Source organism: Cryptomeria japonica, chromosome 4, assembly GCF_030272615.1.
Source record: "Cryptomeria japonica chromosome 4, Sugi_1.0, whole genome shotgun sequence".
Classification (NCBI taxonomy): Eukaryota; Viridiplantae; Streptophyta; class Pinopsida; order Cupressales; family Cupressaceae; genus Cryptomeria; species Cryptomeria japonica.
Window position 1 is genome coordinate 459,019,198 of NC_081408.1, and position 25,992 is coordinate 459,045,189.

Genomic DNA, 25,992 nt, shown 5'->3' on the forward strand with positions numbered 1-25,992 from the left:
TCACTTAGGTCTGTTGTTTTTATCAAAGGGAAGTCATTGCAAGTGAAAAAAATTGAAGTTCTCCTTCAGCGACCACTGTAACGCTCAATCCCACGTAGGCTTCATTGCTTACCAGCCAAAGTGAGAAAGTGAAAACAAAAGAGAAAAAATCAAAAAGAAAAGAAATTGAAAAGCAAAGAAATATAAAAACGGCTTGGCTTTGGGAGTGAAGACACCTCTGACGCTACCAAAAAGAAAACATATCGAAAACAGAGCAATCTCTGTGAGCTTACAGGCGATAACCTCGTCGGGGCTATAGATGCTCGCTGGTAGCGAGGCAATATCCAAGTTACTTTTGAAGTTAGATTCGCCCTACGTAACTTGTCTTGACTAAACAATGATGTTTCAACTATCTTTAAGCTATAATGAACTTCATTGCACACACTTGATTTTCAAGATTGGTGACTTGATCCAGTTTGTGACCTCATTTTTACTTTGAATCTGTCTTTTGTCATTTGGGTTGTTTTATGGGGTATAAACCAGAGATTCTGGGTTCAATACAGATAGTCATCCTTGAAATGTTCAAGAACATTTCCCAGTCGAGTCGCCATTTGTTGTGCGTTCTACACACACACCCCGTTTGAGACAGGGGACCCCAGTTTCGCCCTTTGTCTGCTTTGTGAGATAGAAACCCAAGATTTGAAACCACATTTGCATTTCATCCTTACACCCCGAGATTCATTCCAAAGCCAAATCACGCATCTAGAATTCGCTCATTTTCACTAAAATCACCGAGCCAAGTTGACCAAAGTCGCACATTCTAGTCTAAAATCCTGAGTTTGCAAGTTAAATGTGGAGGGCATCTTAAAATCGCATATTTTTCCCCCTGAAAATCCGAGTCTCTTGCCAATGTGAGAACATTGCCGAGCTCCCTTAATAGATTCACACCCAGCACAAAGCAAAGTTTGTCGTAAAATTAAAATCGCCCATTTTAGGCTAAATATCTGAAGTTTGGCGAGCACAGTAAAACAAAAAAAAAGAAGAAATGCATTTTAGGACAAAAGGCCGAATTCGTAAGAGCAAAAAGTTCACGCAATCCATTTAAAAATCCCAAATTTCATGAGGGCATTAAAAAAAAGGGTGTGATGCCTTGCTAATAAACTCACACAGTTCATATAAAAATCGCGAGTTTCATCCCGTGGGCCAAGTTTACTTTGCAAAAAGGATTGAAATTCCACCCTAAACCAAAGTCGTGCAAATCCCTCAAAGCGCCAAGCCTTCTAAGAAAAAATCACGCTATTTTGCTCAAAATCTCGAGTTTGCAGGGTAAGAAAGAAAGGAGGGTGTTTGAAATAGAAGCTCGTGAATTTCCCCCTTAAAGCCCGAATTTCTAAAGTTCGGCAAAAATTTATTTTTTGCAAGATGCCAAAAATCGCATATTTTAATGGAAAATGCCGAGTTGAATGAGTTTTTTTTTATTCTTCCAAAATAGCCGAATTTCATAGGGGCATTTTTAAAATGTTCAATAATTTAAGCAAATAAAAGACATTAGCTCAGCGATTTTGTGCGTAATAACAAAGTAAGAAGAAAATCACACTAATCGTCTAGAATTCCGGAGTTTCCCAATTGCAAAGGAAGTGTTAAATTAAAGAGTGCATTTTTAATCTGAAGGCCGAGTTAGATTTTAGTAGTTAGAATTTTTAGACAATTTGATTTCAGTAATTAGATTTTTTAGAAGTTAGTGTTGAGACATGGACCAACTAGGACTCGAACCTAGGACCTTCCATACGCTGCTGGAGTGCTCTACCACTGAGCTACTGGCCCCTCTTGGACCAGTCCATCATCGGCCCAGGTGTGGCTTATTTCCAACACCAACACCCCCCCTTAAGCCACACCTCTCGTGTGCTTGGGGCTCCTAGCCTGGACTTGGCTCTGATACCATGTTGAGACATGGACTAGCTAGGACTCGAACCTAGGACCTTCCATACACTATTGGAGTGCTCTACCACTGAGCTACTAGCTCCTCTTGGAGTAGTCCATCGTCGGCCCGGGTGTGGCTTATTTCCAACACCAACAGTTAGAACTAGTTGTAGTTAACAGATTAGAAATAGAGTAGAATTGTTGTGAGGAATTGTTGTAATGGCAGTTGAAATCAATGCATAAACATTGAAACATGGTGTTTGTTATTTTGTTTTTTCCCTGTTTGCATGGTTTCCCTTCAGCTGGTTAGAATTAGAGTTCAATGATTCTAATGCTAAAATGTAGGGGTATTTGAAGTATTTCAGGTTCATACCATTGGGGACTTGCTGATTGTAGGTCACCATTCATGGTTAGTCTAAACCAAAATATGTGCCTAGTTCAACTGTGAGTATTTGTCTCAGGCTGCGCCAGAATTGGGTGCCTGGATGAATCCCCATAGTCTGAAAATCCATTTATCGTTTGGAGCTTGCACCGTTCTTGTCAAGTTGTGAGGGTGTCTCTGGTGAAACAAGAATTGGTTTATTGATATTAGTCTACCCGTTGCATTAACCATTTCTATCTTGTCCTTAGGTCTCCTAAACCCTTCTCTTTTGTTATTTATTTCCCAGTCTGAGAATCAACATCGTCAGATGCAGACCAGCTTGTTGTAAACGCAAGCCCCCTTGTGTTGCCTGCAAAACACATCAAACCGTTAAGCTATCCCGCAATCATGACCTGACATTTGGAACCTTGAGGTTGTCCCCTTTGATCACTTAAAACAACATTAGGGATTCCTCATATACTCAACAACATTCTATTCTGCGTTGACCAGAGGGAGTTGGTAATCCGACTTTAGCCACGTCAACAATTACTACAGGATCATCCCTTCCCCCTTTATAGGCAATGTGCCCCGTTGCATCAAAGCTCTATAGTAGATGAGGAAAATGTGCTTGAATCTATTCCCTAATCAACCACTTGCCCCAGTGAGAAAACCAATCAACATGGACCATGCAATCGAGAGGAATTTGTTGTTTTATGAGTGTCTTCACAATAACCTCGATGACATGATCACTTTGTAGTGGAGCAATAGTCCTTGGATTTAATTATGTACTATGAATGTGTTCATTTGCCTCTGAAATATCCAACAAGGACAATAAGGTCACAAGGACTACATTAAAAACTGGATAGAGTGCCAAAAGTGGTGGCAAATTTAGTTCAAATGCATTTTCACCAATCTTTTTGCTATTGGTATATGTAATATACTAGACCATTTTTTTCAAATCTTTCTTCATTTTTAATACACAAGCATTTTGTCAAATAGTTTGTGTCAAGCTAGTCTAAGAATGTTTTCTAAATTGTTTTAGAAGAATACTACACATAATCATCATTGAATGGAATTTTGAGCTTACAAACCTTATTATACCAAAAATTTCATTGCAAGGTACATACCAACAATATTGATTTATAACTTAATATAATAATGTTATAGAAGTTTACCCTCGAGAAAATCTTATACAACAAATTGGCATCAATGAGTATAATATTTATGCACCAAACAATGTTGACCTCGTCCAATGAAAAGTTAACAAGCCAACTAAACTTCATTTTGGCAGGCGAAGCTCTGACATATTTCAGCTTAAGAGTATTGCAAGATACTCAAGTTTTTTATCTATGATAATAAGCACTTTTTATCAAGTTTCATCCCCACTTGAATCCAAAACTTTGGTCAAGGCCCCACCAAATTATCCTTAATTAAGTCATGAGCATGTTCCCAAAGTTCTTAGCAAGATTACAATGGGGACCCATATCTTCCACTAGAAAGCCAAATCCCCTTTTCACCATCATTTTGGGGAGTTTAGTCACATTAAGAGATCCTACTTGGATGGGGAAGTGAGGTTGCTATATTTTCAGCCATATCCTCTTTCCTCAAAGGAGGTAAGCAATCCATATCCACTTAAAAATTCCTCAAATCCCCTCAAAAAGTGATGTTTGAAAGGGTCTAGACATAGAAGCTAAGTTACCGGTTCGGGTTCGGATTCGGGTACGGATTCGCGGATTCGGCCAAAAAAAAAAAATCTTGGGTACGAGTACGGGTTCGTCCATACATATATATATATTTTAAGTATATATATATACCCATATAATATATATATGTTCAATATATACAATCCATACAAAAATAAAATATACAATGTGACTTTCCATACATAAATCATATATCATAAATCATAAATCCATAATTGCCAATGCCAATAAATATTAATATATAGCAAATGTAATCAGTAAACTAATAACTAAAGTCTAATATCATATTCATAATTTGCAAAAAGATAATATTCAAGTTTCAAGTCTTTTTTAAAAAGTCATAAAGGGGCGAATTAGAGTTTTATTATAAAAAAACTATTTTAAAAAGTCTTTTTTTATTGTTTTTTATTGTTTTTTTTGACTCGTGGGCACCATTTTGGGGAAACCCATAGGCCTGGGTTCACGTGGGTCCTCCTGGGTTCACCCAGGTCCTCCTGTGTTCGACCTGGGTTCCACTTGAGTCCTTCCCAGGTGGCCGGGTTCCTTGGGAAGGACCCGGGAGGAACCCAGGCAAAACCCGAGGAGAACCAGGACCTGGACCCAGGCCAAAAGGGGAAGAACCGGTATCTTAGCATAGAAGGTGAGACCAACTAAGATTGCCCAACCATGAATAGTTTTCTTGGAGATGTCTTGATAGTTGAATTATTAATCAATAAAAGACACAATTGATGCCGAAATGCAGTGGAAATAACTCATTATGACAACTTAGAATTGAAGGAAGTGGGGAGGGTATCCTTTACCACAATCCTCTAGAAATCATACAGGGTAAGCAGATAAGAGGCTAACATCTTTAATTACTAATATGTTTACCACTCGGTTTCCATCCCTTTTAATATTCTACGAAATAACAAAGTCGATCTTGCTGGCTAACTATCTTCCTGAATATATAATAGCCAAGTTCCAAGACTCTACTCCATCCCTCTTAATGAAACTAATTAGTATTAGAAAATCATCCTACTCGATAACCCTTTCTAGTTTTCCCAACCTCTTCAAATAGTAGTTTACGACCCTTTGAGCATGGCCATAGTGTGAAAAAATTATCGGATTCTCTGCACAAATCCAAAACAAAATTAAGATTAGCTGACCCCAGTGATTTCATGACAAAGGTTTGACACTCTCTTAGATTTTGTTAAATAGGTGTTCTAATGAATTGCATCTTTTATGCATTAGAAGCTCCCTTATGTCAATGATGCATCACCTGACTTTATTCAATGATGTTTAAAATTACCAGAACTGGATAATATTTAACAATTTCGGGTTTGGAATTTTTAATAGTCAAAGACTAGATATATCATTTGAAGTTATGTCTACCACCAACGGTCCAAAGTCCATGAAAACATTGCAACCTCGTCCTTTTTATTAACAAAAACAGTTTGCTTAACACCATTTTCTTGTGTGGAAACATCAATTTTATGTTACATTAAAGGGAAATAGAATTACATAAGAAAGTATTAATTGGCACATAGCACTGAGTCCAAATTTCAAAAAGAATCCAGAAATTCTGATGTAGAACTATTCTAAACTATAATAAGGAACACAACTAAAATCCATCCCACTAATTTTTACCACTTATTGTGTCAAAACTCGTATCAAGAAAACCAGCTTGCTTAGATCGGAACTCCAGTAACCTGTCTGTAACCTCCACTTCTGTGAGGGCCATTTTATCTTGGACAACTTTTGTCTCCAGCCATGTCCAGAATTCAGCAAGAGCTGCTGCATCTCTGCATAGCAGCAACAGTAATGAGGAATACGTAATCAAATACGAAACTTCAAAAATGCATCTATTAGCTCCTCTGTCCCAGAAAAACCACACATTCGAGAACATATAAACAAAAAGGTAGCAATTCAGTTATCTATACAGATAAAAGACATTGAACAAACTCTAGGCACTTAACCAATATGGTTGAATTGTCTTTTCATTAAATGAAATATCATATAACATATTACAATAATTTCAATAGCAATACAGAAAGCGATGTAACATTAGGATGAAGCAAGTTTTTATTGTGGTTGATTAAGCATATGACTCCAATAATAGGACCATGAAATCATATTCAAATCAAGCTAGCATTCTTTATCTTTACTCTACACAGTTTCCAAGGTTATTCTTTAAAGCAGTAAAAACAGCTTCTAGAGTGTTTGGAACCTTGTGAGATAATGAACAGTAAACCACCATAGCTGGAGTATGTATAAATGCTTTGCATCAACTTTAGTATTTCATGCTAGTCAAAAAACAACACCCCAAAAGTCACCATAGCAAAAATAGGTCACGTATAAATAGAAATTACTTAAATCACAATGCTAATAATTGGTTACATTTTCCCTTGAAGAAATAGTAGCATTGGATATCATGATCCAACATAATAATGACATAGATCATTGGAAGTGAATATGCTTCAAACTTACTAAAGTTTTCAAATGGTGTTTCCCACTTTGTCATACCAAACTCTACAATCATATTTTTTCAAAATGAATCCAAAGACTCACAAAGACGGACAGCTGTTGTTAGAGATAAGCAAAATACATAAAATTCCTGTTGGTGCTGCTGCCTTGATCTCTAATCATCTAGGCCCCCAACATCTTATGATTTCTTAGCATTATCAAGCTTGTGGCTCCTACCACTCCAAGTGAACTACTTACAAACACTGCAAAGAGGTCCAATGTCGGCCTTGCAACATATGAGGATTCTCACTAGCCTGGCTCTAAGACAATATTAGATTTTTCTAACTATCCTAAACCTTCATATATGAAGCAAGTGGTTGGACATGCGAAGCAGACATGTGGGCTTGACATTATCCCCTATTCTACACTTCATCCAATAATAACATTGGGACAAGATGTACTAACAAAGGAAGATAAACACTCCAAAAATTAGGCTTACTAATATTAAAGAAAGCATGAAAAAACTTTGGACGGCTTTCTCAATGATTTTAGAAATAGGTAGAGGGAAGTGCCTTCCAGAGCAGCAATGAATACCATTTCTTAGAATGTTTGGGCAAGCAACATGTTGGCATGATTGGCAAGTGAGGATGAGTTGTTGTTGGCATTGATGTCAACTAAGTCAAGTGTACTGTCAAAGGGCGAGTTAGTCAAGTGCATTGTCAAAGGGGGAGTTGGATGCTAATAAAGGTTGTCAGCATATTGACCATGTTAGTAGTATGTTCATCATCAAAGAGAGTCATGGAGAAATATGACTCAAGGCATTTTAGCTTTGATGTTATTTAGCAGAAGTTGACATGTCATTATGTTTACAGAGGTGCTCTCTAACAAAGATTGAATGTGCAGTGACATGGTGTGTTCTTGAAGGAAAGACAAGTTGAATTGAAAGGTGGTCTGAAAGAGTTAGTTGATGGATGACAATGTGCATTTTCTATATCTGTGATTTATTTCTTGAAGATTTAATGGCAAGTTGGAGGTTGAACCTAAAGACCTACAGTGTTAGATTTATATCTTGTCTCTACAGCGACAGGAACTTGGATCCGTAGTGAAAGTCTTGATTTCTATCAGGTTTGCGACAAGTGCAGAACAGCAAGCGACATGAATCTTCAATGTTGACATAAACATCATTACATTGGTTGTTAATCTTATTGATCATACACATGATTTTTAGTATCATGACTAAGAGGAGTTGGAACGAATTTATGTTTTGTGAGATGAGGCTGATTGATTAACAATGATATGTGAAAGGTCACGATGAATATAACAGTTGGCAGCTAGTCATGATGTGTGGTAATAAGAAGAAAATCATTGGTGATTAAAGAGACATTCATGCTGATAGAAGATTTTGAGTGGAGATACAAAGTTAATTGGAAAACTAACCGTTTTTATGTTACAACAGCTTTCGGTATGCTATGTGAAATGTATTTTCAATCTTTTGATTTCGGTGTTGTAGGTTGAGGAGATAGAGAGTATCCTACATAGATGTATCAACACAATCTGTAGAGACAAGATGGAAGAAAAAGACCACAGTTCAAAGATGTAGAAAACCTGCATATTGAATTCGTATTAAGAGTGGAATGAATGACAGAGTGGGTCCTCCACAAAGAGACAAGAGATATTGTGAATGATGAATCAAGTTCGATGGTGAAAAAAAAAAGACGGAAAGATAAAAGTCTATCTTCTCCAGGGTCTTGTTGAAGATTAAGAGCAGAGTGTTAATGTTGCATTTACAGATGTAATTGAGAGTTGTATGTTGTCGTGTTTTGCATTGTTGTTACAGATAAAAAGTAAAATGTTAACACTGAGCATGTACTGTTGAAAGGAATGTTTGGTATTGTCTTGTTTATCATTTTTTATGAGAGATATTACTGCAAGTCTATTTCAGGTTGCAGGGTGATTAGTTTATGATCAATGATTTGTATGGAAACAGAGTAGCCCTCTGATTTAATATTGTTTTGAGATTTTGTAAGGGGTTGGTACTCCTAGAGTTGGTGCTCTAAATGTAACCAGTGAGGTTTTGCTATGTGAGGATTGGAGTTGGTGCTCCCAAATTGTTCCCAGTGAGGATTTGGTCAGTGAGACTATAAATTGTAACCAGTCAGATTGTCTGTGAGGCTTAATGGAGTTTATCTTCAAAGTGGTTTTTTACCCTTCAAGGGTTTTCCACTCATATATCTGTGTTATGTGATGTGCATATATTGTTCTACTTTCTTATGGTTTAGTTTATGCTTTTATGATGTCAATATTTCCGCCATGAACAGGGATATGCATGTGGTTCACTGATTGTTAAGCTTTAGATGTATTGAAGTTTTATAGACCACTGATTCACCCCCCCTCTCAGTGGTCTGGGGTATTCCAAGTTCCAACAGAACACCCCTAACAAATAAAAGTTGGTAAAATGCAAGCTGCAAAAGCTCAAACTAGATTTTGTTTTCCTTCAAAAAACCAAACTTTTGACAAAATATTTCTCCAAGCTCCTCAAAAATTTGGGCTTTAGTTGACAAGAATATGTTGTGGAAGCATGTAAAGTCCCCTTTTATGCTCATTCCAACATCTTTGTTAGCTCCATCGTTTTTGGAGAGTGCCAGCCTTGCTGGAATGGAGTTCATTAATTGGAATTGTGAAGGGAATGAAGATGAATTTGTTGATGCATTTTAGGGGCAGTTTCGCAATTTCAAGTGCATTGCGAACTTCTTGGAGGGATATTCTATTTTTGGAGTGTCAAATTTTATTAAGATTGATATCCAATGAGCTTCAGAGCATGTTGGCATATTCAGAATTTGCCTTTGAGCTATTTTTGTTTCTTTTGCAACTTTGGCTGAATGTGCGAAAAATAATTTAATAATTAAATAATTAAACATTAAGTTGTCAAAAAAGAAAAATTAAAAGACGACTTATTTTAATTATTTAATATGGTGAATTAAGTGACTAAATGCTGAAAAAGTTAAAAAATAAATAAAATAAAGTTACTTAATGGAGCAAAAAGGGATTAATTAAAATTTGATTTTTAAATTATAATTTCTGAAAAGTTCCCCAAACGATTATAAAAAAGGCTAACGAGACTCATTTGGGGCATTCTTGGTTGTTCACTTTGATGAAACCCTTTGTGAGAGTTTGAGTTGTTGTCCAGTTTTTCAACCCTAGGATGAAAACCCCCATGACAAACATTGGTTTCGATAGTAAAAGATTTGCCCTAACTTATTCACAAGTGAAGTCATTTAGATTTCATGCATGTACTAAGATTTGCAAGGCTTGGAACAATTTATCTATATAGGATTTTTGGGTGTTTGCCAAGCTTGGTGGTACAAATTTGTAAAAGTTTGTAGGCAATTGATTAATCTGTGTTGTGTGTGTGAGTGTAGGAAAGATCAAAATTATTGTGCAATGTGTGCAGAAGTGAATATAAATGTTAGAATAATCTTTTATTAGCTAATAATTATTTATTTAATTATTAGTCTATTATACTCTATGCTTAAGCTAAACTTAGGAATCTTATAATTCTTTAGGGTGTTCACCTTTAGGGTTTCGAGTATCCTTTTATAAAGATTCTCTCTTTGTAATTTCATAACTGTAATTATTGAATTGCATTCTTGTTGCACAATCAATATGACTCCTCTTTTCTGGATCTATGAATTCTGGCCTCCATAGCTATTTTGTTTTTCTCTTTCTGTGACAGGTTTGCATGCAGGTGATCTTTGGGAGCTGTAGAGTTGATTTTTCCTCATCTCCAATATGGTATCAGAGCTCCAGATCTGCATGCCCCTGTACTCTTCATGAGAGTTTTTGGGTCTTGTTCTTCAGATCTGTGTATTCAGGGGTTTGTGTAGTTGTTGTTTTTTTTCATTTCTGGGGGTAGCTTATTTTTTGGTACATTTTGTTGCCAAAAGGACTTCACAGTTTTGGTACATTTTGTTGCCAAAAGGACTTCACAGTTGGATTCAGGAGGCTGATTGGACGAATTTTGATATATAATTCGACTATTTTCGACAACAAGGGCATCTGAGGCATGATTTTTTATTGGCACATTTTTTGAGGCACGAAAATGCGTACGGCTGTACTTGCAAATGCGTCAGAAAATTTTCGTCAGAATAAAAGAAAAAAAAATTTACCCTCTTTATGCCCTAAAAGAGGGGTTTTTTTCTTTTGGCCGTAACTTGAGCATACGGAGGCGTTTTTCAACAAATCTTATATTGTCAGAAAGCTCTTTTCGAGCTCTATCCAGATCTAAAGATTTCAATTTTTATTTTTTTCCTTTTTGGTAGCATTTTTTGCTGTCAAAGTCAGAGGTTCATTTTTGCACTCCGGGAGACATAACTTGAGCATCTGAACTCCGTTTTTCGAAAAATTTATATTGTTGGAAAGCTTGTTCTGTGTTTTTTCCATTCATAAGAGTTTTTTTTCCAAATTCTGCTCCAGGTATATTTTATTCAGTTTTTTGTTTTTCAGCACTCTGTTGAATATCTTGGATGTTCCAGGTCCTGGGATCTCTTTCTTTGAGTAGGATGTCTTGTCTTTGGCTCTTCTTTCTATTTCTAGAATTTTGTTTCTTCTAATCATTGTAGCGTTTTATTTATGCAAACGCACTAAGATAAAGTGCCATCATGCATTGTATATTTCACATCTTGTGCCTTATTGTACATGCACTACTTATAAAGTGCCATGAGGGGGTTGCTGTTTGCCTTTTTTTGTCATCTACCTTTGTCACGTGAGTGTTCCTTCCACGACATTAGCCTCATGATGTGTGTCAAGTGAGTGTTCCTTCCACGACACTGTGTACTTTCTCTGCACCTTCGATGTTCCTGGTTCTTCGTCCTACACTTCTTGTTGGCCGTTCTTTTCAGTGTACCTATCCCTCTCCCTTTTCAACATTATGGGGAGGTTTGTCCTGTTGGTTCTAATACTTCCTTGGTTCGATTGATCAGCTCTTCAGGCTTTGGTGTTTTATGTCATCTATATCTTCGAGTTCAATTGTTTTGTCTTTGTTTGCCCTCTGATTCGAGTAGTGTCATTTGAGGACACTCATGTGTTTTCCCCGTAGGGTGTCAGGTTAAGACATTGCATAAATGACAGAAGTACACAGAATATATGGAACTCACAAGTGTTCTATTGATTCATGATAAGCCAGTACATACAATGATAGCAATATGTTCGACTACAATAGCATGTCCACAGACTGGAAACAGATACAATATAAAGGACTCTAGTCAATTACACGGTGCCAATTGCCGACAACCGACGAGTTAACTGCCGACGCTAACACAATTTACCTTAATGCTTAATTACCCGACAACATCATCCCCCCCAAAAAGAAATGTCGTCTCCGGACAACAAACAACCAAAATGGGAATGATGTACGAGCAAAACTGAAACCCAAAACAACAAATCACTGGGGAGGGCAAGAGGGTGTCCCTGAAGAAGAAGGGGTCGTTGATGTCGAAGCCAATTGTGCCCGCAACCGCATCACCTGATCAGTTCGATAAGCAAGGTCCCGCTCGGCCACCAACTGGTGCTCCCATGACCGCTTCACCTTGAATACAGCCTCCATGAGCTCCTTTTGCTTCGCCTCCAACTCTGTCGCAAGGCTGGTAACACGGGTCTTTGTTGTGGTCCTCATCTCTGACTCAGCCGTCAGTGCTGCTCTCACAGAGCTCAATTCTCTCTGCACCGTGTCGAGAACCTCCTCCGCACGGTCGACTCGGACCTACTGCTGGGCCAACTCCGTCTCCAACGACGAGATGCGAGCGGCCAGCTCCGCAGCTCTATCTGCCTGGATCTGAGCCTCCCGGAGTCGGTAATAGCCATCCCGCACAGCCTGCTCAATCTGTCTCACCAAAGTCTGCACTCAACTCTCTTTGGCCACCTCCTGAAACTGCCACTCTACTCTCATCTCAGGTAGGTCTATGGTCGGCCATCCCCGTGCCTCAAAGCACCTCTGGAATGCCTCTCCTACCCCCGTAGTAGCAAACTCACGTAGGCTCTCCAAGGCTGGTTGAACAATGGATTCTCAACTGTGGAGGCTACCAACCGCTGAACTGCCCCCTCCATCTCGGCAAAAAATTGTGCTACGGCAGTAGGCTGGGTCCTCCCTACACCTCCATCCTGAAGGCGCATCTATGAAGGTATCTCCTCTTTGCCACTAGTGGGCAAAACCAGCTCTGCAGGATGCTCCACCAACTCGACTACCTCTACCTGCATAGGATGCTCCCCCAAATCAACTACCTCAGCCTGTGTAGGATGGCGAGGTGTAGCAGGTGGTGGCCCTACCAGAACTATGGGTGTGGCGGCATACCGGTCCAACCATGTGTCTGTGTCCTCCACTGCTTCCCCACTGTCCTTTGCCTGCACAATGCCTTTCGTCCCTATTTCCTGTTCTGTGACAAGTGAGCGCACTAGAATACAAGGAGTAGTGGTCACTGCAGGTGTCTGCATTATAGGACAAGGATGCCTCTGCCCGAATGCTGGAATGGCCACCCCAGGGAGGACTCCCGTCGTCACCCCAGACGAGGAAAGTGGTGTCAATCCCCCATCCACGTGCAGGAATGTTGGTGTGAATAACAACTACCCTTCCCGAACCCCCTCTCCTGGAGGTCGTGCCACACCCCTTGCTGGCAACCTGCGGATTCCACGTGGTACCTGGCTAAAAGACACTGCACAGCCGCCCTCTTCCATACCAGGGGTCCCTGTCGCCATCTCTACTTCGGCCAGCTCAGAGAGTCGAAAAGTAGTGTCCCCTCTAGAACACCTCAATGTCTCCTCGGAATCCACACTCTCGTCTGCACTACTCTCTGCCTGTCCTGAATCGATGTCACTAGCCGACACCACCACCGGAACCTGCCTTCTTCTCTTCTTGCTAGTCTGACCCTCTCCACTAGCCGTGAGTCAATGCAAATAGCTGGCTGCAAGGAATCAATGCAGTCTCGTGGTCGCCACCCTCTCAGATTGGCTCGTACCTGTACTCGTACGGAGTCCAAAAACAACCCGATGGCATGGTACGGCATGTGAAAATCTTTGTGCTTCAGCATAAGGAAATCGTGGGCTCTATCTGATAACAAACTCACGCAATCATATACCGTACCTTTCTTCAGGCCCTGCATCAGTGTAATCATAGGTACTGCTGCATCAGACGCCCTACTTGCACCAGTTAATCGAATCTGCATCAAATCGAGCAAGCACTGCAGATGCCCTATTTAAGGAATGCTTTCTTTAACCCTCTGCCCTGCGGTGCGAGAATCCTTGCCCAATCGGCTGTCGTCAAGTCATCCCGGCACATTTCTTTTAACAGTTGCGTTTTCCGTTCTTGGGACATCTTTGTTGTATTTTTGTCAATCTTTCTCCCTTTATCCGAAATGCCAAAAACCCTCTCGAAATCATCCGGATTGAAAGAAACTATGATATCTATATGCTGAAACTTAAATGACGACGTACGCAACTTTGGATCATAGGTTTTGATCATAGTGCGCAAGCATGGTTCAAATTCCTTAATAGAAAAGATCGGCATTTGTACTGCGTCATGAACGCGTGCTTTGGCAAGGGCTACTTTGACCTCAATGTCGGTTGGGGTTAGGGTCGTTTCCCACCATTGTCTGCACGTACTGCCAGCTAGTCCATCAAACGTCACCATGTCCGACGTGACTTTGTGCGTGCGTGCAACCTGCACCACGGCCTTCCCCCGGCTCGCATCCTGCTGATCACCCATAGAATCCTTTCCGTGTTGTCCTCTCTGAGTTTCCTGTAGCCTCCTTCACCAATCTAATTTCTTCAACTTTCTAGTTGCTTGCTCCATCAACTGAGATTTGTTTCCTAGGGTACGCGTATAGCCAATTCCGTTATGGTGGTACGGCTACCGTAGCGTGTACGGCGTGGCAAGTTTCGACCTCTTTCCCTGATGCAATGGTGTGCGGAATATTGGCCTGTAGATCAAAGCATCATCAATTCAAAACCCTACGAACTTTTCTCTTTCCCATGGACTTATTTGCCTTCGTACGATTCCCCTTTTTTCCCTGCACCAATGAATCGTACGGTCTTTTTCATACACCAATGACCGTACGGAATTGTATGTCTTTCCTCTTTTCTAGAGTTGCGTCCGTACGAAGCTGTACGGGATTATTTTGTATGAAAAAATGCTTAGGTTCGTGGTCGTACGGATTTGTGTAGTTCGTTTGACGCCTTTGTTAGTATGGGTTTGTACGGAATTACCACGTACTAAAATCCTGTACGAATATGTCTTTGTCCGTACTAATGTGTAACATTTCGTACTTGGCAATGCTTCCCGTCAATCTAGCAATGATTTCCATCGATCTGGTAGTGATTTTCATCGGTCTGGTAGTGATTGCTTGTAAAAGAAATATCACCAAAATGATGTGCGCCAGGGACTTTCGTGTGGTTCTGAAGATGGTAAATTGGTGTTGGCGGCGGGGGCGTTGCCCCTCAACCCCACCCTCTACTGCGACAGGGAGCGCACCTGGGGCGCTGCCCCCAAACCCTGCAAGGGGCGCTGCCCCAGACCCCGCTAGAGGCACTGCCCCCAGACCCCCAATTTATTTTTGAGCTACAATACACTTTTGAGTTGGGCGAAGGCATTGGAGAAGTCAAATTTTTATTTTTTTTTATTTTTTTTATTTTTTTTATTTTTTGCTTTTTTTGCTTTTTTTGCTTTTCAATTTTCACGGTTTGGGTGTTCCTGTCGTTCCCAGAACACCTTCAATTTTGAGCCATTGACTGCCTCAGTTATTTCCGTGCCATCGAGCGTCCACAGTTTAATGGCTCCGTTCGCACCGACTTCGCGAACCTTAAATGGACCCAACCACTTTACCTTGAACTTGCCAAGCTTTATTTCATTGCGTCAGTTAAACTTCAGCACAAGTTGTTCGGGAGTAAACTACATTATTCGCAGGTGTTTGTCGTGCAACGTTTTCCGCCTCTATTGTGCCGTCTCTATCGCACACTGAGCCATCATTCATCGCTCATCCACTTTGTTCAAGGCGTACAACCGCTCTCGGAGACTCTCCATGTCGCCTAGTCTATTGTCAATGGCAATCCGAAGACTCGGCACCATAAATTCCACTGGCACCACCGCCTCTTGCCCGAACATTAACTGGAAGGGGGTCTGTCCTGTGGTGACCTTATACGTCATCCAGTACGCCCACAGTACTCACGGTAAGCATTCCTCCCAATCTTCCTTCTCCACTCCGCAAAACTTGTAAATCATAGAGACGATTATTTTGTTTGTCGCCTCGGCTTGCCCGTTCACCCGAGGATAGTAGGGGCTTGATAAGGAGTGGAATATCTTGAACTCCGTCGTGAGAAACCGGATTATGTGATTGAAAAAATGTCCTCCCCGATCACTCGTCAATTGGATTGGAATCCCGTACCATGTAACGATTTGCTCATAGATAAACCTTGCCGTAATGACGGCCAAATTGTCTGGTAGAGCCCGTGCCTCGACCCACTTGGTCAAGCATTATGTGGCCACCACGATGTATCTGCACCGTCGGGCTCGACTTGCCTTCAAAGGTCCGATGAAATCCAACCCCCATCGTTCAAACAGTTCTTGGGCATTGGACAAGTTGAGGGGCATAAAATCCCTCTTCAGCAGCCTCCCTACCCGTTGGCACGTGTCACAACTCGTCACCCACTCCTAGTCGTCATTGTGCAGTGTCGGCCACCATAGCCCTGCCAATAGAACTTTCCTGGCTGTGTCGGGCCCCATGTGCCCTCCTGTCGGGCCTTCATGTGCTTCCTGTAAAACACCTTGAATTTCTTCCTTCAGGACACATTGCCGTAGGACCTGGTCAGGTCCCATTTTATACAAAAGGCCATTAATGAGTTGAAACGTCCTACTCCTTAGTACGAGCTTCCTTCGCTCCCCTGGTGGCATCTCTCTAGGGAATTGTGATGTCAACAGGTATTCCCCGATGCTTGTGTACCAGGCAAGGAGGACGGCAATGCAGAATAAGTGGGCTTCCCGGAAGTCTTCATTTACTCCTTTCGCCGGTTCCCTTGACTTGATTCTAGATAGCTGGTCGGCTATCACATGGCTTTTCCCAAGTCGTACAATAACGTTAAATGTAAAATCCTGTAGCAGCAACAGCCCTCGACTGATTCGCCCCTGAATGATTGGCTTATTCACCAAGTACATTAACGCCTGGTGGTCCACATAGAATGTGAACGGCGTGGCCACTAAGTAATATCTAAACTTCTAGACAGAGTACACCATCCCCAAGGCTTCCCTCTCTGTCGTACTATAGTTTTTTTCCGCTTTTGACAGGAGTCTGCTCGCGAAGTATACCGGGTGATCTAGCCCATGATCACCAACCTGCACCAGTGTGGCCCATATGGCAAAATTTGATGCGTCGACATGTACATGGAACTCTTTGTCCCAATTTGGATATGTCAGGATTGGCACACCTACCAACCGTGACTTCAGTTCTTGGAAGGCCTCTTCCTAAGCCGTGCCCCATGCGTACCGTTCACCTCTCCTCGTCAGCTTGTCTAGAGGGCAGGATACTTGAGCAAAATTTTTGATAAACCGCCTGTAATACCCTATGTGTCTTAGGAAGGATTTGACTCCCGTGACATCTATCAATGCCTCCATTTCCACTATCACCCGAATCTTGTCCGGGTCAGTCTTGAGTCCAGCCTTACACACTATGTGTCCTAACAGCTTCCCTTGAGGCACCATGAATCTACATTTTTTGAGATTGAGTGCTAGGCGGGCTCGCCTACATCTCTCCATGCATTCGCCAAGTGCGGCCAAATGTGCATCTTCGTTACTATAGATGGCCCAGTCGTCAAGGAACGCCCTGAAGTTCCCTACTGACATCTTGTCAAATATGTGAAGGATTATCCATTGGAATGTCGTTGGCACGTTGCATAACCCAAACGGCATTCGGTTATACACGTACATGCCATCTTCCACTATGAAGGTCATTTTTAATTTGTCCTCTTTGGCAATGGATATCTGGTTATACTCAGAAAATCCATCCATAAATGAATAAATTTCATGACCAGCCACTTCCTCCACGATGCTATCTGTAAATGCTATTGGAAACGGGTCCTTTATGGTGACCGCGTTAAGGCATCTGAAATCCACGCAGATTCGGATCTGGTTTGCCTCCTTTTTAAGGGATATCGCTATGGGCTATACCCACTCGCTGGTCTGCACTTTGAAATTAATCCCGGCTTCGAGCATGCGCTAGATTTCATCATTCACTCTCGCAGCATAGTTTTTATTCATTCTATACGGCCTCTTCCGTACACGTCCGACCCAAGGTACGAGTGAAATTTGGTGTACGCACAGTTTTGGCGGCACCCCTTTGAGGTCCTTGTATGTCCAGGCGAATACATTCTTGTATTCCACGAATTTTTAAACGCGACGACTTTCAAAACTGGATTCAAGTCATCGCCAACTAGGATGTTCCTTGGCTCTGCTTCCCTGCCGAGGTTTGTAGGTTTTACAGACTCTTCGTACCGGATTGGTTTCGTCATATCAAACCTATGTGCTGGTGTCTCGTTGACAGGAGCATCCCCTTCCATGTATTCCCCGTACGCTGGCGGAAATTCATTTTCGTCCGGCTCCTCGTCAACCTCCAACATGTTGCACCCATACAGCAGCTCGTAGTCTTCCATTTGCCAGTGGAAGAGCCCATTAAGGGAATCGGTCTCATCTTCCGTACATCCTTGGATTCCCAGGACGCCTTCCTCATCCGGTTCCCTTCTCTACTTACCTTCGTCAACTCCGCCTGCACCGTCCGATTCCAATTTCGATGCAAGTTCTTCACTCACGAGTTGTGTTTTCAGGTTGATAATAAATTTTCGCACGGCTTTCTCCATGGACAACGTGTTACGCTTCCAGTTGTGATTCGCTCTGGCCGCCACCAACCACCCTCTGCCAAGAATGGCAACGTATCCTTTCTTGGCGAAAGGAATCACCACGAAGTCGAGGACAAATGGTTGTGTCCTGATGGTCACTTGTTGCACCATGAGCGCTCCAAGAGGTTTGATACCATGTTGATCCGCTCCCAGTAAGTTGAAGGTTGACGGCCATAGTGTCGGCTTGCCAAGCTTCTTCTAGGTTTCTTCCGAAAGCACATTCACTCCCGACCCGCCATCAACAATGGTGTCAGTCAAAATGGTGCCAAGTATTCCCATTTCTACCACAGTCGAGTGCCGACCACTGTATAGTGTCAACACCAATCGGTCTGTTGGTGTTCCACCAAGAACATTCGTGTTTCGAGTCACCCGACTCTGTGGGGCTACTTGCACCGTACGTAGGAGTGTCGTACGTAATTGCGGCATCGTTTCCAGGAGGTCCTTCATCTTCACAGGTACTTCAATCTGCAGCATTTGATTCAAGATATTTTCCTCAGCCTCAAAGCAAGAAGTACTTGCCGCTTCCTAAGTGTTCCCTCATGCCAACATTTCCTTCGCCACTTCAGCCTTCGCCTCCAGTGCCCGCTGCTTCTCTGTACGGGGGTCTGGGTATGTGGCCTTCTTTGCCTGTGACCGTGTGATTGCCAATACCAATTCCTCCGTTCTGTCAATGTTGAGCAGGTTCACTCCCGACTTTGCGCAAGTTCTATCATCATGGTCTCCAGGCCCACACCATTTGCATAGTTTTTGTGGAGTTTCTTTTGAGGTGCATTCCCTGGCAAAGTGGCCCCATTGACTGCAAGCTCGGCACTGGATCATTGGTCGTCCCTTCGCATCATATTGGATCCGACCCCTATTATTATTGTTATTATTGGTCTTCCCCCCTCGCCAGTTGTTCCAGTATCCGCCAAATGATGCACTATTGTTGGCCATTTGCGAAGTTCTAGCGGCCGACTGCTCTTGCGTGAAGAGAACTTGTTGGCTCTTGGTTTTCATATTGTAGGGACATTCCTTTGTCAAATGTCCAGCAATCTGACAAATGTCGCAGAAAGCCTTCATGGGGCAGGATCCCTTGGTGTGTCCGTCACTCAAAGAAACGGGACTTGGACTCGGCAAGGCTAACTCGGCATCAGACTCGAGACTCGGCGTCAAACTCGGCTCCAGACTCGGCTGGACTCGAGAAACTGAAAAACTCAATAAATTTAGAGATTTTTAAAGATTTAAAACTTGTTCAGGCACCCTTTATTGAATACACCTTAAAGACACAATAACATCATCAAACTCGGCTCATTTGATTACATACACAAGTATACATTAATCACATAAGCATAAACGCAAATTGTAGCTGAAGGAAATAACAAACATAGATATATAATTATTATCAAATGTATACAATATTACAAAACTCATGGAATAAAAAATCCATGTCATCATATGATCATCATCAAATGTTTCATACAAATACAAAGGTAAATACAACTACAAGCCTATGGCTCAGAGGAGCCTGCACCCTCCGGCCCTGGCCCCCTGCGAAGTCATCTAAGGTAGGTCATGGATGATTTGACAACCATAGCCCCTCCCCGTGACACCATGCCATGTTCACCAACATCAAGAACATCCGTGTCACTATCTGCCTCTGAATCTCCTGTCTGTGCTCGTGCTCTCCGCTCCTCCTCCGCCATGGCTACAGTCTCAGCCTCTATATCTACCTGGCTGATCTAATCAGTGTCAGACTCAGAGGTTAAATTTTCCCTACTTCTATTGACACAATTTCCCCTCATATTTTTCAACGGGGGTTTGGGGGCAGCGCCCCCAAGGTGGGATCAAGGGGCATCACCCCTTGCGGGGTCAAGGAGCAGCTCCCCTTGCGCGCTCCCTGTCACAATACAGGGCGGGGTCGAGGGGCAGCATCTTCTAACCCTAATTTTTCTCATTCTCAAGCGAAGGTTGTAGTGAACAAAGATGATACCATTCATTTTAAAAAAACTTTTTAAAATGTTTTTTTTGTCATTTTACTAAACCAGCCAGTAGCCGAGTTTGGGGCTCAGGACTCGCCGAGTTTGGCGAGTTTGAGCCAAACTCGCTAACTCGGCGAGTCTAGCGATTTTGCTCGCCAGACTCGTACGAGTCCGAGTCCGAGTCCCAGAGACTCGGCGAGCATGACTCGGACTCGGACTCGCCGAGTTTAGGCGATTCATGGTGATTTTCATTTCTCTGTCGTCACTCCTACAGTCCGTACACCACATGTCGTTTTCTTCAGTCTTACTTGTACTCCCCTTCATGGCTTTGAATTCTTTCAACATTCGTTCCATGTCCTTTTGGAGCGCGTGCACCTTTTTGCTCGATTCGCCACCGCTGTTACTTTCCCTGTCAGAGTCTTCATCATCGTCGAATGAGTATTTATTAGTTTTCTTCTTCGTTGACGTTTTGTGTTCGCTCTCGAGGTCCATCGCCCTATTATAGGCATCGTCATATGACATCAGGGGTACAATTTTCATCTTTTTCCGTAGGGAGGATTTCAACCCTTCAACGAACCATTGTTTCTTCAACCCATCTGTGGGTTGGCTTTCCATTTTATCCAGTAGTTCTTTCAACCTCCGGCTGTATGCACGTACTGTCTCCTTGGGACCATGTTTGGTGCTGTATATCTCAGCTACGATTTCATTGTCATCACAGAGCAACCAGAACTCCTCCTTGAATTCCTTCTGTAGATTGGCCCATTTTGCCATTTTTTGCTTGTCAACATCGGAGTACCAATCTATGGCAACTCCGCGTAACGTGGTTGGGAACTACTGTACACACTCATCCTGATCCGTCACTCCATTGGCGGACCAAATAGTTTCACATGTACGGCAGTGCCGTACGGGGTCCTCCTTGCCGTCTTGCCGTCCCTTGTGAAATTTGGCAATTTTTGTTTACTTGCCATCCCACCACTGGGTCTCGCTCCTCTAACGCCTTGTGTGCTTGTACCTGGTGATCCGCCGCCTCCACCTCCTGCACCTGACCCTCCACTCATGGGTCCTCCAAAGAAGGTTGCTGACCCCGAACCGAACAAATTGCCTCTCGTACGATACCCTTGTGTTCCCTCAACACCTTCGGTCGTACCGTCACCTTCAGTCGTCTCCCTCCGGTTGGTTGTCTCCCTCTGGTTGTCCTCCGAAATGGACAAGTTCTTTAGGAGGTCTCTGGTAGCATCGATCAAGTTTAGATTTCGCCTTGTTTGTTCCACCAACTCTTCGTGACTTCTTATCCTATGGTGGTATTATGGCGAATTGTAGAGTTCTCGTTCGGCACCCTCCATGACTTCTTCTAGGTTCCCTTCGAGCAGCCCTACAACAGTGTAGAGAGTGTAATTCTCTCCGTCTATCTCTGTCTCCGCAACCTCCATGACACCTCCTGGGTTCCCTTCGAGCAACCCCTCGGTCGGCCGTCCGTCGGCAAGCTGCCTTAGCCTACGCCTTCGTTCTATCTGTTATCTAAGATTCAACACTCTTTGTGCCACTTCCCATTCATCACTTTGTATCTTTTTATTTTTGTCTCTATTTAGTATATTGGGCATAAATCACTTCCGTACACAGCAAGCACAAACCATGTGCACAAAACAAAAAAAACTTTTATTACTTCATCCCTCGTACATAATGTATGTCACTGACATACTCATTACAATGGGGGTGTTCTTATTTATTCTCGCTGACCGTCAGAGTTCATGTAATGCGCTCCTCTTCTTGGCGCTCCCTAAATTCTCGTAGAATTTGTTGCCGTCAATTATCTAGGTAGATGTCTTCCCTTCGATTCTGGAGAGCCAAAAATCCTTGTGCCAAAAGGTTAGGCAGTTGGCTCATCAACTGATTCACAGCGGGGCTTACTCCGAGCGAACTCCACACAGCATCTTTTGGGACATCTTCGGCGGTGGCTTCCCTTCGTACGTGTGTTCCGATTGCCGCCTGTAGGATGCAGGAGAAATCCTTTGTGAGTGTCTTTTCCCCCTCGAACAATTTGTCGGGTTCTCTGTCAGGGTCACTCGTTCCTTCTGGTAATGGTTGTCCCATTATCTGTGTGCCATGTAGTACATCCTTTTCCCGTTGCTCCCAGGTTTTTACTCCAGCAATGGCCAAATGTTTTCCCCGTAGGGTGTCAGGTTAAGGCATTGCATAAATGACAGAAGTACACAAAATATATGGAACTCACAAGTGTTCTATTGATTCATGATAAGCCAGTACATACAATGATAGCAATATGTTCGACTAAAATAGCATATCCAAAGACTGGAAACATATACAATATAAAGGAATCTAGTCAGTTACCCGATGCCAACTGCCAACAACCGACGGGTTAACTGCTAACGCTAACACAATTTACCTTAATGCTTAATTACCCAACAACATCATGCAGATTACAATCTTCTCTACCTAGTCATGTTTTATTTCAATGGAGGTTCTTCAAATCAGCAGTTACTCTTCGACAATGTTTGCAGCTATTTCATGCTTCAGTGGTGTTCTTCATGTTTTTTTTTGTTTTGTTCCCATCTTCTAGAACATTCTTATTTGGAGGCTTCTTGGTCCTTCAGTTGAGCTTTCATCTCTTCTTGGATAGGAGTTTTGTTCCCATAGGGTTTTCTCCTTTTTCTCCACTTTACAGAGATTTTATTGTACTTGGGTACCTCATCAGGCCTAGTTGTCGGGACCCATTGTTGCTTTCCTGCATTTTTTACATGTTTTTTAGTCCTTTGTTTTATTTTAGCTACTCCCTAAGTTCATCTTTAGGGGGGGTGTTAGAGTAATCTTTTATTAGCTAATAATTATTTATTTAATTATTAGTCTATTATACTCTATGCTTAAACTAAACTTAGGAATCTTATAATTCTTTAGGGTTTCACCTTTAGCGTTTCGAGTATCCTTTTATAAGGATTCTCTCCTTGTAATTTCATAACAACTGTAATTATTGAATTGCATTCTTGTTGCACAATCAATATGACTCCTATTTTCTGGATCTCTGAATTTTGGCCTCCATAGCTATTTTGTTTCTCTTTCTGTGACAAGTTTGCATGCAGGTGATCTTTGGGAGTTGTAGAATTGATTTTTCCTCAACTCCAATAATATACATATTAAAAAATATACTTTACTGCTGAAGTCGTGCACTTAACTCCTTATATGTCACCTTCCCTTTATCCAAAAAAATAGAAACTAAAAATAGTAAGTCCCCACTATCCAAAAATATTATGTCTAGGTTATAGGACAGTTTGAAGAAAGAAATCTCATTAGTTTAATATATTATTTGTTTTGATGCAAATCAAATTTATCAAACAAATATATATTAAATTAATATCCTCTTTGGTGGCATTGATTTTTAGAATGTTTCCTTGGCAACTTTGGCTAAGTTTGAATTTGTTTCCTTCTCAAAAAATATTTAAATATCATTTCCCCTTTCTAGCATGAGGATTTGGGGAAACTTTACTTGGATCGTTTGTTGGCTTTTAGTGGTAATCGATAGTTTTGGTAGAGTTGGCAACTCATGGGAAGTTTATACTTATAGACACTTGGTAAAGGAAAGTTTCTTTTTTCTTGGACGTTGTATTTTGGCACCCATTTTGGTTTAAATTTGTATATATCGAGAAATTGGGCTTTTAAAAATAATTCATGTTGCAGATTTTATCAAAACTTTTGCTTGTTTCTTCGGTAGCTGATAAACTAGTGGAGAAGGAGACTATGCATGGGAGTTTGAAAGTTTCCAAATGATCTAAGGACGGGAGTCAAAAGATTACCAGGCGATCTAAAATGGGAGTCAAGGATTACCATAGTATAATCTCATTCAGAGATTATCATTGTGCTAAACAGTTTCAGATTTCATATTTTATTTCACCAGTTTGTAGGAGTTTGTCAATACTCTGGAGATAGTTGTTTTGAGTTTGATGTAGCTTTTATAACAGCATAGAGGCTGTATGTTGCTGTTATTTCATTGTCAAACTGATATTTAATAATTCAAAATAGTTGTTGTGAGATTGATGAAGTTTTCCTAAAAAGAATGTTGTTATGTGCCTGTTGGCACCATCTTTGCTCAATTTTGAAAACTTTATTGCAGAAGTTATTTGCTGTATAAAATCAGTTTATGAAAGCAAAAAAATTTGTTTCTACATGTTGCAAATCTGAACATTCATTTAGATATCAGTTTGTATGGATTTATTGCATTTTGGGTGTGATTATTCAAGCTTATTCCTTGGCAGTGTTTGATATAATTTCATTTGTTGGAAGAAAATTTATTTGAGAAAGTTGAAAAGTTTCAGATCTGATAATTTATTTGTTAAGGAACATGACATTAAAAGGAGTATGTGCTTGAAGAAAAGACTTTAAAGCCTAAACCAATATTAGCTGCACCATTTTAGGGATTTTCAAAGCCTAATGCAGCAGTGTTTGGAACTCCTAAGTCCAACACAACATATATGGAAGGGGTTACTATTTATTAGAAGATTTCCGTACATTTTGAAGTGCCGTACACTTTAGGGAATCTTGAAAAAAGATGTGCCAGATGTGGGGACATAGTCAAAGGTCCAGTATAGCTTTATGGAGGCCTTAGACATTCCATGCAGCCTAATTCCTCCAAAATTAAGGTCGGCACAACTAATTACAAGGAATCACAGCCCTTATGGGGTGGTCATACCATATCTAGGGCTTCCATGCTATCTTTGGAGAGTTTTGTACTTGTTGTGAGAGGCATAAGGAGGTGTTGCAATATTTATTAAATATATTAGCAAGTCTGAAAATTCCAGCAAGTGAATGTTTAACCAGTTAACAATAGATTAGCAAGCACCTCAAACAAGTCAGTAGCTCAATCAGGTCAACCATTTCAAATATAAAATATTGATGATTATTAATGTTATTATTGCTAAGTTTAAATTCAAAGCATATCAATTTGTATCAAATCAATAGTTGTGAATTAAAGAAATATTTATTGTTATATCTATAATGTTATTGTGTCCAAATAAGACTACATGCAAACAGTTTGACGAAATGCTTGCAAATTAAAAAATCAAAATTATTGCAGATTTTGTTAAAAAAAATTGATAGTGGTTATTACAATTGCATTAGAGGTAGTGATCTTGAGAGCCTATTGGTTAAGCTAACACTTGTTGCAATCCAGCAGTTGCGTGACAAAGTTTTAGTAATTGTTTATCAGTTTCAGTTTCTTCATATCTTCTTTGCATGTCCGTGACTAGCACCTACATGTACCTTTTAGTGCCACTTTTTGACAGTTGCTATATCAAAATTGAAAAGATGTCTATAGTTCATAAGTCTATTTGAGTTGATAGAAGAACTATTTAATCAGATGAAGCACCCAAACATTAAAACGGAATATATAAAAAATAGTTGCAAAACCTAAACATATGGAACCAAGTATGAAAGAAGATGAGCAAAATACTCTGATCAAAGAACTCAGGGAGTCCTGAAAATACAATAAATGAAGAAACTAGCAAAGAAGAGGTCCAAAATGATCTTTTAAAAGGATTTGCAGTTGTGAATGATGGGACTGAACTTGTTGAAAATTTCAGAACAGCGATCTTTAATAAATATCTGGATCGATCAGATAAAGTTAATTGGCCTAAACAAAATGCTGAAAGTAACTTTCAAGTTTATGATAATCCACTATTTGAGATGGAAGCAAAAA

The 25,992-nt window shown here is 41.1% G+C and overlaps 1 protein-coding gene across 2 annotated transcripts in view; it reads right to left on the minus strand.

Moving 5' to 3' along the window:
- LOC131077364 (aminopeptidase P2) overlaps positions 1-25,992 on the minus strand; it is a 345,185-nt gene that overhangs the window by 146,745 nt on the left and 172,448 nt on the right. For both annotated transcript variants that reach the window (XR_009113578.2, XM_058014849.2), the window contains exon 7: positions 5,590-5,744. Coding sequence is in view for 1 of the 2 variants with exons in the window: in XM_058014849.2 (XP_057870832.2) it covers positions 5,590-5,744 (155 nt within the window). In the remaining variant the exon portion in view is untranslated. The remainder of the gene's footprint in view (positions 1-5,589; positions 5,745-25,992) is intronic.